Raw genomic sequence first — 14695 nt, 5'->3', positions numbered from 1 at the left:
GGTAACGATAGAATTGTTTGAATTAAAATATGTGTATATTTTAATAAAATACATGTTGGTGATACCAGCTACCTTTGAGCATATTTAAGTGCTTGCCAAAGAAAAAGAAAAAAAAACCTTTCGTCATTTAAAAATGTCTCAGTAATGAATTTTGTTGTTCACAGTGTCTCTAAAAATGTCAGAAAACACCTTAACATTTTTTAATTAGATTATAAATTCATATTAAACAGTGACTTTAGATTGTTTATGTTATAAAGGGTCAAAGAAAATATGTATTCAATACTCTTGGATTTTTGCTACGAGCTGTACCGTGTTCATGAGAATCAGCCTGCTGTGCATCGCCTGCACACTGTAAATAAGCACTGTGAAATCCACAGTTATTTACTGTATCATTCACAGTTCATCGCTGTTTGATTTTTACAGTATAGTGCTGTACAATTCACAATAAAAATTGGTCCTTGTGACAAAATTACAGTACACTGTAAAAAAACACCTGTTGTTTTTACGGTAAAAAATGGCAGCTGTGGTTGCCAGAACTTTACTGAAATAAATACGGTGCAACTTTTTCTAATATAATGGTAAAATTATATTAGCACTGTTGATTTTACGTTTCAGATTGCCATTTTATTTCATATTTTACCGTAAAAAAAAGCTGCTTAGTGTGTAGTCTGTTTAGTAAAATCATTTTTTACATTGTACACTGTAATATTTCTTGGCAAAATCTTTATTTTATAGAGTATTTTCATTTTTATTATAAAGCAAAACAATGTTTATTGTGATGGAAACATTTTTTATTTATATGGTAAAATATGGAACAAATTACCAACATTACCTGTAAAATTAACAGTGCTAATATCCTTTTACCGTAATTTTAGAAAAAGTTCTACCATATTTATCACGGTAAAATTCTGGCAACCACAGCTGCCGTTTTTTTTTTTACCGTAAAAGTAAAGTTTTATTTTTACAGTAAAACACTGTAATATTTAATGGTAAAATCTTTATTTTATGTGGCATTTATTTATCAAGTTTTTTCTGGTCAGGACAGCAACTTTTTTTTTTTTACGGTTTTCTTGTCAATTATGGCAAAACAGCATTTATTTTGATGGAAAAACGTCTTTTTTTACGGAAAATATGGAATAAAATGGCAATCTCAAACGTGAAATCAACAGTGCTAATATCATTTTACTGTAATATTAGAAAAAGTTGCACCGTATTTACTACGGTAAAGTTCTGGCAACCACAGCTGCTGTTTTTTTACCGTAAAAACAACAGGGTTTTTTGACATGACAATAACTGATAATGTTGCACAGAGGGAGAATGTGTTTCTGGTATGAAATGACCCAAACTACCAAGAAAAACCTTTTAAATTATCAAAGAAATTCAACTTTTTTTTATGATTTATGTCAATATTACGATCAAGTATTAGGGCCACATTTAGAAAAAAAAAAGAAATTCAAGATAAAAGTCGTAAATATTTAGTAAATTATGAGAATAAAGTTGAAAATATTTAATTAATTACAAGAATAAACTCGTATATATTTAATTAATTACGAGAAAAAAGTTGAAAATATTTAATTAATTTCGAGATTAAAGTCTGAATAATGAATTCATTTCACGAATACAGTCGTAAATATTTTAATTAATTACAAGAATAAAGTTGAAAATATTTAATTTATTCCGAGAACTCGTAAATATTAAATTAATTACGAGAATTAAATTGTAAATATTTAATTAATTACAAGAATAAAGTCGATAATATTGAATAAATTATGAGAATAAAGTCGTAAACAATTAATTAATAGCGAGAATAAAGTCGTAAATATTAATTTATTACCAGAATAAAGTTAAATATTGAATTCATTTCAAGAATTAATTACGAGAATAAACTCGTAAATATTTAATTAATTAAGAGAATAAAATTGTTAATGTTTGATTTATTACGAGAATAAAGTCGTCTGGTTCCTTCGGCGGAAAAGATTTTATTTCTTGCATATTCTTTTTAAAGTCCTTATACTGCCAAAAGATTAATTATCTCCTTTTTTGTGAAACCAAGTACATTTCTACCAAATGCTCCACTGCCTCATTTAACAACCCTCCTCCTCTAATTTATTCAATACTTACCACTTTATTCTCACAATACATTAAATATTTACGACTTTATTCTCAAAATGAATTTAATATTTGCGACTTTATTCTCAAAATGAATTTAATATTTTAAACTTTATTCTCATAATTAATTAAATATTTACGACTTTATTCTTGTAATTCATTAAGTATTTAGAACCTTATACTCATAATTAATTAAATATTTTGTACTTTATTCTCGTAATTAATTACCTATTTTCAAATTTATTTTCGTAATTAATTAAATATTGACGACTTTATTCTCATAATTAATTAAATATTTAGGACTTTATTCTCATTATTAATTAAATATTGACGACTTAGTTCTCATAATTAATTAAATATTTACGACTTTATTCTCGTAATTAATGAAATATTTTCCACTTTATTCTCGTAATTAATCAAATATTTCTGACTTTATTGTCATAATTTAATAAATATTTTTGACTTTATTCTGATAATCAATTGAATATTTTCGACTTTATTCTCGTAATTAATTAAATATTTTTGACTGTAATCTCATAATTAATTTTTTTTTCTAAATGTGCCGCTAATACTCCGTCCTACGTTATAACCATCCTTAACAGAAGACATTTCTGAGTTCTTTCTGTTGCTTTGCTTTGAATGCTGATTCCATAAAGCTGCAGGACTTATAGATTTATATATATATTGTATATTGCATGAAATCGAGGACACAGTGAGTAAAATGTTACATAAAAACATCCTGAGACTGTATTCTTTGGGCCAATATTTGATGCAGCTCCACCGGTGACATCACTGAGCTGCCCCGCCATCAGGAGGCGTGGCCACACCCCAGGGCATGCTGGGTAAGTAGTGTGCCAGCCACTCCCCCCAGCTGCTCCTGGACTCCGCCCCCTTCTCCTCACTTCCGCTCTTCACCTCCCAACCCCCCACCACCCACTCCAGCTCCTCCCTCCCTCCCCCCGCCTCCTCCCTCTCCTCCCTCAGAATAACACTGTAGCTCTTTCTTCCTCCTCCTCCTCCTGCTCCTTCTCCTCCACCTCCTGCTGCTCCTCCTCCTCCTGCAGATACCTGACACTCCTCCATCACGTTCCTCCACCCCTCCACCTCCTGCTCTCTGCTGCACAGACGATACAGCGTCTTCCTGTACACTCCCTTTTCCTCCCTCTCTACTCTTTCTCCTTCTTCCTCTTTCAGCACTCCTCCTCTTCCTGTTGGCACCAGAGTGACAAGAAGTCCGTCATTCCCTCTATCACTCTCCTTCCATCCATCTTCTCTCTCTGAAGGTACTCCTCCCTCTTTGTGGATGTACAGCACAGAGCGATACAGCGCCATCACTGCTCCTCCTCCTCCTCCTCCTCCTCCTGCCACCTCTCTCCTTTCCCTTCTGCTGCACGCTAACAGCGCCATTCTGTCACCACCTCCCCGCCTCCTCGCCAGCATCATGCTCAGTGGCTTGTACACCTGCCTGTACCAGAAGACGAGCCTCGTCACGGTCACCAATATACATGCTGCGGATGCCACGCACATCAGCAGACACCCCACGAAAAGCCAGAAACAGAACACCGCTGCACCTTTGGCGGCATCGATTCTACCGTCTGTGACTTCCCTGATCACCCAGGGAGGGGGCGATGTGGCAGCTGCCTCTGTTGTCGTGGATACCCGGAGTGTCAGTGTTGCCGATGTTACGGTCGAAGGAATGGATTGGACTTTTGTGGGCGTAGTGACAGCTGGCGTAGATGGCGTCACTGTGGTTGGACTCTTTGTTGAGAGTCTGGCAGCAGGAAAAGCAGTAACAATGGGCTGAGCCAAGGTGGCTCTAAAGGTGTAGTAATAGAAAGGAATGAAAGCAGGAGTAGTAGGAGGAATAGGAATAGGAGTAGGGAGAGTAGTAATAGGAATATGAGTAGGAGAAGTGGTAGTAGTAGTAGGAGAAGTGGTAGTAGTAGTAGGAATAGGAGTAGGAGAAGTGGTTGTAGTAGTGGGAATAGGAGTTAGGGTAGTAGGAAAAGCAGAGTTTGGTGGAGTGGTATGGACAGTTTCAATTCTTGGTTCGATTTTGTCTCCGCGCAGTATTGTTGCAGGTGGACAAAGATCAGATTCTTCCAGACTCAGTACAGGTTTATCCTTATACGACTGAGGGGAGCCACAGATCTGAGAACACATGGAAACCATAAAGAAACAAGTATGCCTTAAGCAATCATTAAATATTCAACAATAAAACAACAATAAAAGTCGTATCATACAAGCTTTGTTCCCTACATTACGATCATTCCAGTCTCTTGAATACAATCGTTGGTATTCTTCAAACAAAGGCGTTTGTATAAAGTGCAGTTTGACCTCATCTAAAAGCAAAACCTTCATTTTCCCAGCGTTTGTCTTTACTTTGCTGCTGTGTCCTGTTGGTGGAACTCACCACGCTCTCTCCATTGCTCTTGATGCTCGGGCCATCCCGGACATAGAAGTTGAATTCGTATTCGTCAAGGTATCGGCGCAAGTAACCGAGAGAACAGGAGCAGGTCCAGGGATTGGCTGAGAAGAAGAGGTATGGTACCGCCTCCTTCTCGCTAAACCAATTATCTGGCACCACCTCGATCTGAAATGATAAGGACATGTATCAAGGACAAGAAGACAAGATAAAATTCTGCTGCAAACTATCACCAGTAAACACCAGTAGAATAAATGAGTTCTCCCACCTTGTTGTTCTCCAGTAAAAGGGTTTCTATGGCAGGGAGTGGGTGGAGCAAGAGGTCAGGAAGCACCTTGATACGATTGGAGGACAAGTCCAGGATCTAGAAGGTGGGAGCATCAGTCACAAGTGAATCAATGAGTCAGGTAAATTTAGTTAGAAGCATCCAGAGTTTCCTGGTGTGAAAGTTAAGCTGAAATGCCACCTACCAAGCCTTCGTCTGCTGCTTCCTTCAGGAGTATCATTCTTAACTTCCTTAGACACTACCTTGACTATCTGAGTCCTAACTTCCTAACAAGTTCCCTTCATGTTTGCATCCTAACTTCCTAACAAGTTACCTTCATGTTCTGTATCTTAACTTTTTAACAAGTTCCCTTCATGTTTGCATCCTAACTTTCTAACAAGTTACCTTCATGTTTGCATCATAACTTCCTAACAAGTTACCTTCATGTGCGCGGTGTGTGAGCGGCTGTGGCTCAGTAGGTAGAGTTGGTTGGCCCCCAACCGAAGGGTTGGTGGTTCGATCCCTGACCGTCGCAGCCTACATGTCGAAGTATCCTTGAGCAAGATACTGAACCCCAAATTGCTCCCGATGCTGTGAACCCCCAAATCTGAACCCCAAATTGCTCCCGATGCTGTGTTCATCGGTGTGTGAATGAATTCCCAATGGTGGCAGGTGGGACCGTTTAGGGTAGCCTCTGCCACCAGTATGAGTGTGTGTAAAAGGGTGAATGAGCGCAATCTGTAGTGTAAAGCGCTTTGAGTGGTCGCAAAGCGACTAGAAATGCGATATATAAGTGCAGGTCCATTTACCATTTACCATGTTCTGCATCCTAACTTCTTAACAAGATACCTTCATGTTTGCATCCTAACTTCCTAACAAGTTATCTTCATGTTCTGCATCCTAGCTTTTTAACAAGTTACCTTCATGTTCTGCATCCTAACTTTTTAACAAGTTACCTTCATGTTTGCATCCTAACTTCCTAACAAGTTACCTTCATGTTTGCATCCTAACTTCCTAACAAGTTACCTTCATGTTCTGCATCCTAACAAGTTACAGTCATGTTCTGCATCCTAACTTCCCAACAAGTTACCTTCATGTTTGCATTCTAACTTCCCAACAAGTTACCTTCATGTTCTTCATCCTAACTTCCTAACAAGTTCCCTTCATGTTCTGCATTCTAACTTCCTAACAAGTTATCTTCATGTTCTGCATCCTAGCTTTTTAACAAGTTACCTTCATGTTCTGCATCCTAACTTTTTAACAAGTTGCGTTCATGTTCTGCATCCTAACTTTTTAACAAGTTACCTTCATGTTTTGCATCCTAGCTTTTTAACAAGTTACCTTCATGTTCTGCATCCTAACTTTTTAACAAGTTGCGTTCATGTTCTGCATCCTAACTTTTTAACAAGTTACCTTCATGTTTTGCATCCTAACTTTTTAACAAGTTACCTTCGTGTTTGCATCCTAACTTTTTAACAAGTTACCTTCATGTTTGCATCCTAACTTTTTAACAAGTAACCTTTATGTTCTGCATCCTAACTTTTTAACAAGTTACCTTCATGTTTGCATCCTAACTTTTTAACAAGTTACCTTCATGTTTTGCATCCTAACTTTTTAACAAGTTACCTTCATGTTTGCATCCTAACTTTTTAACAAGTTACCTTTATGTTCTGCATCCTAACTTTTTAACAAGTTACCTTCATGTTTGCATCCTAACTTTTTAACAAGTTACCTTCATGTTTGCATCCTAATTTCAAACATCATTCATATGCATCTTTTCTTGCTAAAAATCACAATGTGCATGCTAGCACACTAACCTCCAGCTTGCTGAGTCCAGAGAAGGTGCGGTCGCTCAGAGAGTCCACGGCGTTGTTGTCCAGGTAGAGTTCAGTCAGAGCAGGACAGGCGGAGAAGGACAGGTCAGGGAGGGACGTCAGACGGTTCGACCCCAGCCGGAGAACACTGAGTGTGGGCAGGATTGGAGTTACACTGGGGGTCACCTCTGGAACCTGGAAACACGAAACCTTTAAATATGTACAAACAACAACATGAGAGAACCAAACATGTCTCAGTTCATTCTGAACACTGATGACAACTGGCTTCAACTTCATTGATTCAGACACCTTGTTGGCTGTGAGGTCGATCTCGTAGATCTTTGTGAAGATCTGGAAAGAGGACCAGGACAGACTGGAGAAGAGGTTGTTGGGAAACAACATAACCTAAAAAACAGAGAGAGAGAGAGAGAGTCAAAGAAGAAACATGTTTAAAGCTGTCAGAGTTTCCTGTCAAACTGTCGTCTTATCACTCTGAAACAGGATGCTGTGGTCTCGTCCTTTCAATCAAACACTTTCATCCATCAGGGATGAGTTCCAGCCCAATCCTCAAGTCCTCAACTTTTTAAAACTTTTGTTGAATCGTACAGGATGTTTAATTGTGCACGAGGAGAAAAAACTCTCTACAAGATTCTCAAACTGTCAGTGTGTTACACAAGGACACTGAGTGTAAAGGGGTAAAAAACTAAATTCCAAAAATTTAAATAAAGAAAAAATCCACCAAAATTAGTTTAGATTTTGTGTAAGATGTGGGAAGATACATATATTTTTAATCGTAAATCATATCGCTGGGACACTGCATTGAACATTTAATCATTTAGATTATTTTTTATGCAAAAATTACAGAAAATGTCGTTTCGTAAAAATGCATAAATGGATATTTTACATTTAAACTAATTTATTTATCCCTTTTATTGAATTTATTTAGCTTTACTTGTTTTCTTCAAATAAATATGACGAAAAAAGAAAAGTAGTTGTTTGTTTTATTTATTTTTCTGCAAAGCTTAAAATTGCAGTATTCATATTATATTATACGTTTTTTATTTTCAGACAAACATTTTTTATTTTCAAGATTTTCAGTGCTGCCATTAGAATAATACATATTTGAATTATTTATGCAAAAATAAAATCTCAAGACACACACAAATCTGTACATTTTTGTTATATAGATATACATTACAATATTTCAGAAAATATGCATAATAATGATTTAGATCATTTTGATCTATCTGATGTGAATAACATTTTTTTTCTTAATTTTGCAGATATTCTGACAAACCACCAAATATTATTCCTGAAGGGAAAACTTTTTTTAAATGTTGTTTTGTCGCTGCGTTACCATGGTCGTGGGTTCGAATCCTGGCGGGACGTCGCTGAAGCCCAGCACCGTGCAGTTCTCCCGGGTCCGGTGGTCCTTGTCCCGGTCTCTGGTGCAGCCGGCCCACGCCATGACCGCCATGCCTTGAGAGGACACGAGGACGAGGAGGACGACGAAGAGCTGCATGCTGGGGGAAACCCTGAGGTCCTGACAGTCTGAGAGACTGAAGGACTGCAGAGGAAAAACTCCAACACTATCTGCTGTGTGTGTGTGTATGTGTGTGTGTGTGTGCGTGTGTGTTTGACTGACAGCTGCTGAAGCAGGAAGTGTGATAAGACTCAGCTGTTCCACTGTTGATAGCGCGAGTCTCTTTATATAATTTTGTTTTCTACAGACTCCTCCATTTGTTTTTTAGTCTTTTTTTATGCTGCAAACAAGAAGAGTTTGTCCCCCACACTGTAAGAAAACCATCAAAAGCTGTAAAAAGCCACTTACAGGCGCATCTCAGTACATTAGAATATGATAGAAAAGTTTATTTATGTCAGTAATTCAATTCAAAAAGCTGAAATAACACACGATATAGATCCATTACACACAGAATGAAACATTTCATGGCTTCATTTATTTAATTTCTTCTCATTCGTATGATCATTACGGAGCCCCAGACATGACATGGTAAAAAAAAAATTAACTTGTGGCCACAATATAGCTATAACGTGCGCACAAAATATTAATTCCTGGCTATAATATACTAATTTGTGGCTACAAAATACTAAATTGTGGCCATGAAATACTAATTTGTGGGAACGAAATAAGTATAACATGCGTACAAAATACTAATTCGTGGGAACGAAATAAGTATAACGTGCTCACAAAATACTAATTTGTGGCCACAAAGTAGGTATAATGTGCGCACGAAATACTAATTAATAATTTTAATATAATTCCTGGACAGCTGGGTATGCAAATCGAGCGCACCTTCTCTACTCTAGGAACTGCAATAGCCTACGTGATGTCCTTAAGGTGAGTGTCTTTTCTTATTCTGTTCAATATCTTATCCCGCATTTAGGCAATTTAATTAGGCCTATGTTTGATACTTTGTTACAACGGGTAGCGTTTGTTTAATGATGCCACCGAACGAAGCCGTGCAGTTACAGTAGCGCTTACTGTATCGGACTTCAGCAAATCAGGACCAAGCATAAAAACATCATCAAAGTGTTTACATAATGGTTTAAAGGAATTATAGCACATTTCATATGCAGGTAAGCGTCAGACTGATCAATAATATAGTGAACTTTTAATTTTCTGTGATTTTATTATAATAATAAACTTTATTTGTATAGCACTTTTTTTTAACAAAGTTACAAAGTGCTTTACAGGCAATACATAAAAACATAGTGGAAGACAGACAAAAAAAATTACATTTAAACAACAAAGCAAAGTAAAGTGCAATGCAGACAAGTTGGAATCACAAATGACAAAACATAGAAAGTGGCACGAGCTGGGTGAGAAAACAACAACCAAGAGATTAAGTAGATAAAAAGGCTTTGCGATAAAAGAAAGTTTTCAGTAGGGATTTAAAAGAGGCTAGTGATGTAGCCTGTCTGACCTCAAGGGGTAGAGAGTTCCAGAGACGTGGGGCCCTAACAGCAAATGCCCGATCACCCTTTGTCACCAGCCGGGATCTAGGGACCACCAGTAGAGCCCCATCCACAGATCTTAATGTACGCATTGGGACATAGGGGACCAGAAGATCAGCGATATAAATAGGGGCAAGGCCATTTAGAGCTTTAAACGTGAGTAAAAGAATTTTAAAATCAATTCTGAATAAAATGGGTAGCCAGTGCAAAGCTGCTAAAACTGGAGTTATGTGGTGGTATTTTTTGGTTCCTGTTAAAATTCGGGCAGCAGCGTTCTGCACCAGTTGGAGTTTGTGGAGGGAGCTCTGACTGATTCCAGTATACAGTCCATTGCAGAAGTCCAGGCGAGAGAAGATAAAAGCATGTAAAACCTTGTGTAAGTCAGAATGGGATAAAAAAGATCTAATTTTGGAAATGTTTTTAAGCTGGAAGAAACAAGACTTTACAGTGCTTTTTACCTGTGCATCAAAATAAAGCTCAGCATCAAACATAACACCCAGGTTTTTTGCAGCCTGCTTCAGGTTCAGGGAGAGGGGACCAAGTTGGCTTTGAAGCAGGTTGGATGATTTTTTTGGACCAAAGGCAATGATGTCAGTTTTATTTTCATTGAGTTTTAAAAAGTTTTGTGACATCCAGCTCTTCACATCCTTGAGACAACTCAGAAGATTGTCAAGGTTGGTGGAGTTACAATGCTGGAGGGGGACATATAGTTGAGTGTCGTCAGCATAGCAATGATGGGAGACGCCGTGATGTTGTATTAACTGACTGAGAGGAAGCATGTATATGGAGAATAACAGTGGCCCAAGAATGGACCCTTGAGGAACACCACAGTTAAAAGGAGCAGTGGAAGAGCAGTGAGTACCCACAACCACTGCGAAGGTTCTATTCTTGAGGTACAACTCGAGCAGGTTAAGTGCAGTACCCTCTATACCTACATATGTTTTTAAACGACGTAGTAGAATACGGTGGTCAACTGTGTCGAAGGCAGAGCTTAAATCTAAAAGCACAAGGACTGAGCAGTCACCTCTATCAGCTGTTAAAAGTAGGTTGTTGGTTACTTTAACTAGAGCCGTCTCTGTGCTGTGGCGAGCTTTAAAACCAGACTGAAAGCTGCTAAAAATATTATTATTATTCATAAAAGCAATCAGTTGCTCAGACATGGTCTTCTCTAACACCTTGGATAAAAACGATAATTTTGAAATGGGTCTGTAATTATCGAGCAGTAGAGGGTCTAGGTTAGGTTTTTTGAGAAAGGGATGAATGATCGCATGCTTAAAACCGTTAGGAAAAATGCCCGAAGTCAGAGAACTGTTAATAATCAATAAAATCAAAGGACCAGCAATGTGGAATACCTCTTTTAAAAATTTTGTAGGGACAGTATCTAAAACACAGGTAGAGGATTTCATTCTGGAGATTAACTTTTTTAGTTCTAGGATGTTAGTCGTTTCAAACTGCGAAAATGAGGCCAGATTATTGCTTGAGGTGGGAAGATGACGAGGATCAGGAGAAATTTGTGACCGGATGTTCTCAATCTTACTGATGAAGTGGGTGGCAAATTTCTCAGCCTGATCAGGATCAAGGTCTGTACTGGATGGGCCGTTAAGGGCAGTATTAATTGTCTTAAATAAGATTTTAGGGTTATGGTTATTTTTGGATATTATGTCTGCAAAATATGAAGATCTTGCCTCCTTTACTGCAGCCTGGTAAGTTGCCATATGGACCTTGAGATCGATGTGGATAGCTGGTGACTTGGTTAATTTCCATCTGCGTTCGATTTTTCTGCATTTTCGCTTTGGGGACCGGGTGTATTCATTAAGCCAGGGGAAGGTGATTGTTTTCCGCTTTCTTGTTTTGATTGGAGCAATACGATCGAGAGCGGACTGACAGTTACTGTTAAAAGAGGTTAATAGTTCATCTGGGTTTTGAGAAAGAGTTACAGAGTGGGTAAAGCAATTCCTGAATTTAGTGGCAGAGTCAGCATTAAAAATGCGGGACTTAGTGATGGGGATAGGTTTAGGAAGAAGAGAAGAAGGTAAAGGGGCCTTAAAAGTAATCGCTTTGTGATCTGAAATAAAAACATCTGTTATCACAACATTTATTGGGGAGAAACCAGAGGAGAGAACTAAATCCAGGATATGACCTTTTGAATGTGTAGGAGTATTAACTGATTGTGTTAGGTTAAATGATTCTACAAGGTCAAGAAATTCCTGGGCCATGGGGTGTGTAGGACAACAAACATGAATATTAAAATCCCCAAGAATAAGCACTCTGTCGTAATTGGATAAAACAATCGATAGGAGTCCAGAAAATTCAGTGATAACGTTAGTATACCTTGGTGGTCTATAGACTAAAATACACAGTAAAGGAGGCGGGCCTGAGATGAAAAAACATAAAACTTCAAATGAATTAAAATTGCCGAAAGAAATGAGGGAGCACTTAAAACATTTCTTAAAGAAAACTGCTAAGCCACCACCTCTCCCACAGGGTCGAGGAAGATTGAGATGATCGAAATCAGGGGGAGTTGCCTCCACCAATACAGCAGAATCAGCAGGAGTCAGCCAGGACTCTGTGATCATAAATAGGTCCAACTTATTGTCAGTAATGAGTTCATTGATTGGGAATGATTTGTTCACAAGTGACCTAGCATTCAGAAGGCCGATATTTATGTGTGAGGCAGACAGCGTTTATTATTGAAGGACAAATGTCCAGAGAACACTACAGACACCTTCAGTAGTTCAGTCAGAGCAACAACAACCTGCAAATCAATACAAACTAGATTCTGGTCACTGATAGGCTATAGGTTCCCTCGGCAACGAGATACATACAGTAAGCGCTACTGTAACTGCATGGCTTCGTTCGGTGGCATCATTAAACGCTGCGGCTCATATAGCCTGTCTGTTCCCTCAGCTGAGAGTCTGACACACATGATGCTACTTTCAAAGGAGATGATCAGTGAAAGGCACTGTTTTAGCTGATTTCAAGCTGAAACTCTCAAAACAAAGTGTAATAACAGGATGAGGATAACACGTCTGTAAATCGGGTGAGACGTCAGCAGATAGGCTACCTGTTGTAACAAAGTATCAAACATAGGCCTAATTAAATTGCCTAAATGCGGGATAACAAGATATTGAACAGAATAAGAAAAGGCACTCACCTTAAGGACATCACGTAGGCTATTGCAGTTCCTAGAGTAGAGAAGGTGCGCTCGATTTGCGTACCCAGCTGTCAAGGAATATTAATATTATTAATTAGTATTTCGTGCGCACATTATACCTACTTCGTGGCCACAAATTAGTATTTTGTGCGCACGTTATACTTATTTCGTTCCCACGAATTAGTATTTCGTGCGCACGTTATACTTATTTCGTTCCCACGAATTAGTATTTCATGGCCACAAATTAATATTTCATGCGCACGTTATAGCTATATTGTGGCCACAATAAAAAATTTTTTTACCATGTCATGTCTGGGGCTCCGTAGATCATAGCTTACATTTAATGAAAACCTAAAATTCAGTGTCTCAAAAAAATTGAATATTACAAAAGATCAATTTTAAAAAGTATGTTTAATATGGAAATGTTGGCCTCTGAAAACATCTACAAGATCATCTCAATAAATTAGAATATGATGCAAAAGTCAATTTCCAGTAGTTCAAGTCAAACAACACCAACCAAGTATTGAGTCATATCGATGACATAGTTTTCAGAGGCCAACATTTACATACTAAACATCCATCCATCCATCCATCCATCCATTATCGTTAACCGCTTATCCGCACTCGCGGGGGGCTGGAGCCGATCCCATCTGTCATCAGGCGAGACATACTAAACATACTTTTTAAAATTTGTCTTTTGTTATCTTAAAATTTTTTGAGACACTGAGTTTAATTTAAGAGCATTCCATGGTTTTATTGATAATTATTTTGGTTATTAACAAGAAAACCTCTCTCTTTATAGATAGATATATACAGTCATGGAAAAAAAAAAAACAATAAACAAGCTGCTGCGGGTCTCTCGGCGGCTCCGCAGTCCCCCGGCTCGTAGCAAGATCACCGGCGTTACGGTAGCGTCTGTGATTAGCGCCGCTAGCAGCTAATAGCCCCGCCGGTGATCTCGTTACGAGCCGGGGGACAGCGGAGCCGCCGAGAGACCTTTCGCCTTTCAACTTTCGCTTTAAACTATTTAAAACACCATCTACAGCTAAAGAGAGTTTCGCGTCTGCAGCAGCCATGTTGGATCCGTAAGAAAACTACAAGCTTCCAAGTGCCGAGTAGTATGCGTCATCGTCTTGCTGTCCCTCCCCGCTCTGTGATTGGATCCCTAAAACAGGGCTAAGAAACGGCCCTGGTTGCCAGACTGGATGGAGGTTCGAAATGAAATTCGAGCGCGCAGTATGGGAGGCAGTATGGGAATACCCAGGCTAGATCTGATCACTGACTACACGCCTCTCCACACCTCAACCTGACTGACTCATTTTAACAAAAACTGGAGCATTAACTGGATCTTAGTTTTCAGTTCAGAGGGGACCGGTCTTGTGCTGTCGCAGCACTGACGCTATGGAATGAGCTGCCTCTGCACATTAGACAGGCCTCTTCACTGCCTCATTTTAAAATTCTTCTTAAAACGCACCTTTTCTCCTTAGCATTCGAAATTGTGTAGATGCTGCTTTTATGTGTATCTTAATGTTACTGTGTTGTTTTATTTATCGCTATGTACAAAACTTTGGCCCTCTGTAGTTTTTTTAAAGCACTTTATTAAAGCTGGAAAATTCAATCAATTCAGTTTCAGTTCAGGACTCAACCCGAGGTTGGACTTGTCACAATTGGTCAATTTTGTATGGTGACATGGCAGCCAATTGATACTGGACACCACGTGATATTTAATTTCAAAACGACACTTTCCCTTTCTTAGTTCCCTTTTGTGAGGCCTATGGTGTCTTTATGTATGTTTCTTAGATCCCTTTTGTGAGGCCAATAGTGTCTTTATGTATGTATCTTAGATACTTTTTGTGAGGCCTATGGTGTCTTTATGTATGTTTCTTAGCTCCCGTTCGTAAGGCCTATTGTGTCTTGTAGGTATGTTTCTCAGTGAAGTTCTGCAGCTTTCA

General features: G+C 38.5%; 1 protein-coding gene across 1 annotated transcript; it reads right to left on the bottom strand.

The window, feature by feature from the left end:
• Window positions 1-2633: 2633 nt before the first annotated feature.
• LOC131990018 (platelet glycoprotein Ib alpha chain) lies at window positions 2634-8135 on the bottom strand. The gene is made up of 6 exons (XM_059355401.1): window positions 7971-8135; window positions 6923-7018; window positions 6617-6808; window positions 4803-4898; window positions 4523-4702; window positions 2634-4260 (listed from the first exon to the last, which is right to left on the bottom strand). The coding sequence occupies exons 1-6, from the start codon at window positions 8133-8135 to the stop codon at window positions 2899-2901; spliced, it is 2091 nt and encodes a 696-aa protein (XP_059211384.1). The 3' UTR covers window positions 2634-2898.
• Between the last annotated feature and the right edge of the window lie 6560 nt (window positions 8136-14695).

The sequence above is a fragment of the Centropristis striata genome, chromosome 17 (assembly GCF_030273125.1).
Source record: "Centropristis striata isolate RG_2023a ecotype Rhode Island chromosome 17, C.striata_1.0, whole genome shotgun sequence".
NCBI lineage: Eukaryota > Metazoa > Chordata > Actinopteri > Perciformes > Serranidae > Centropristis > Centropristis striata.
Note: the sequence above shows the minus strand (reverse complement) of the source record. Positions and strands in the feature narration are given on the sequence as shown.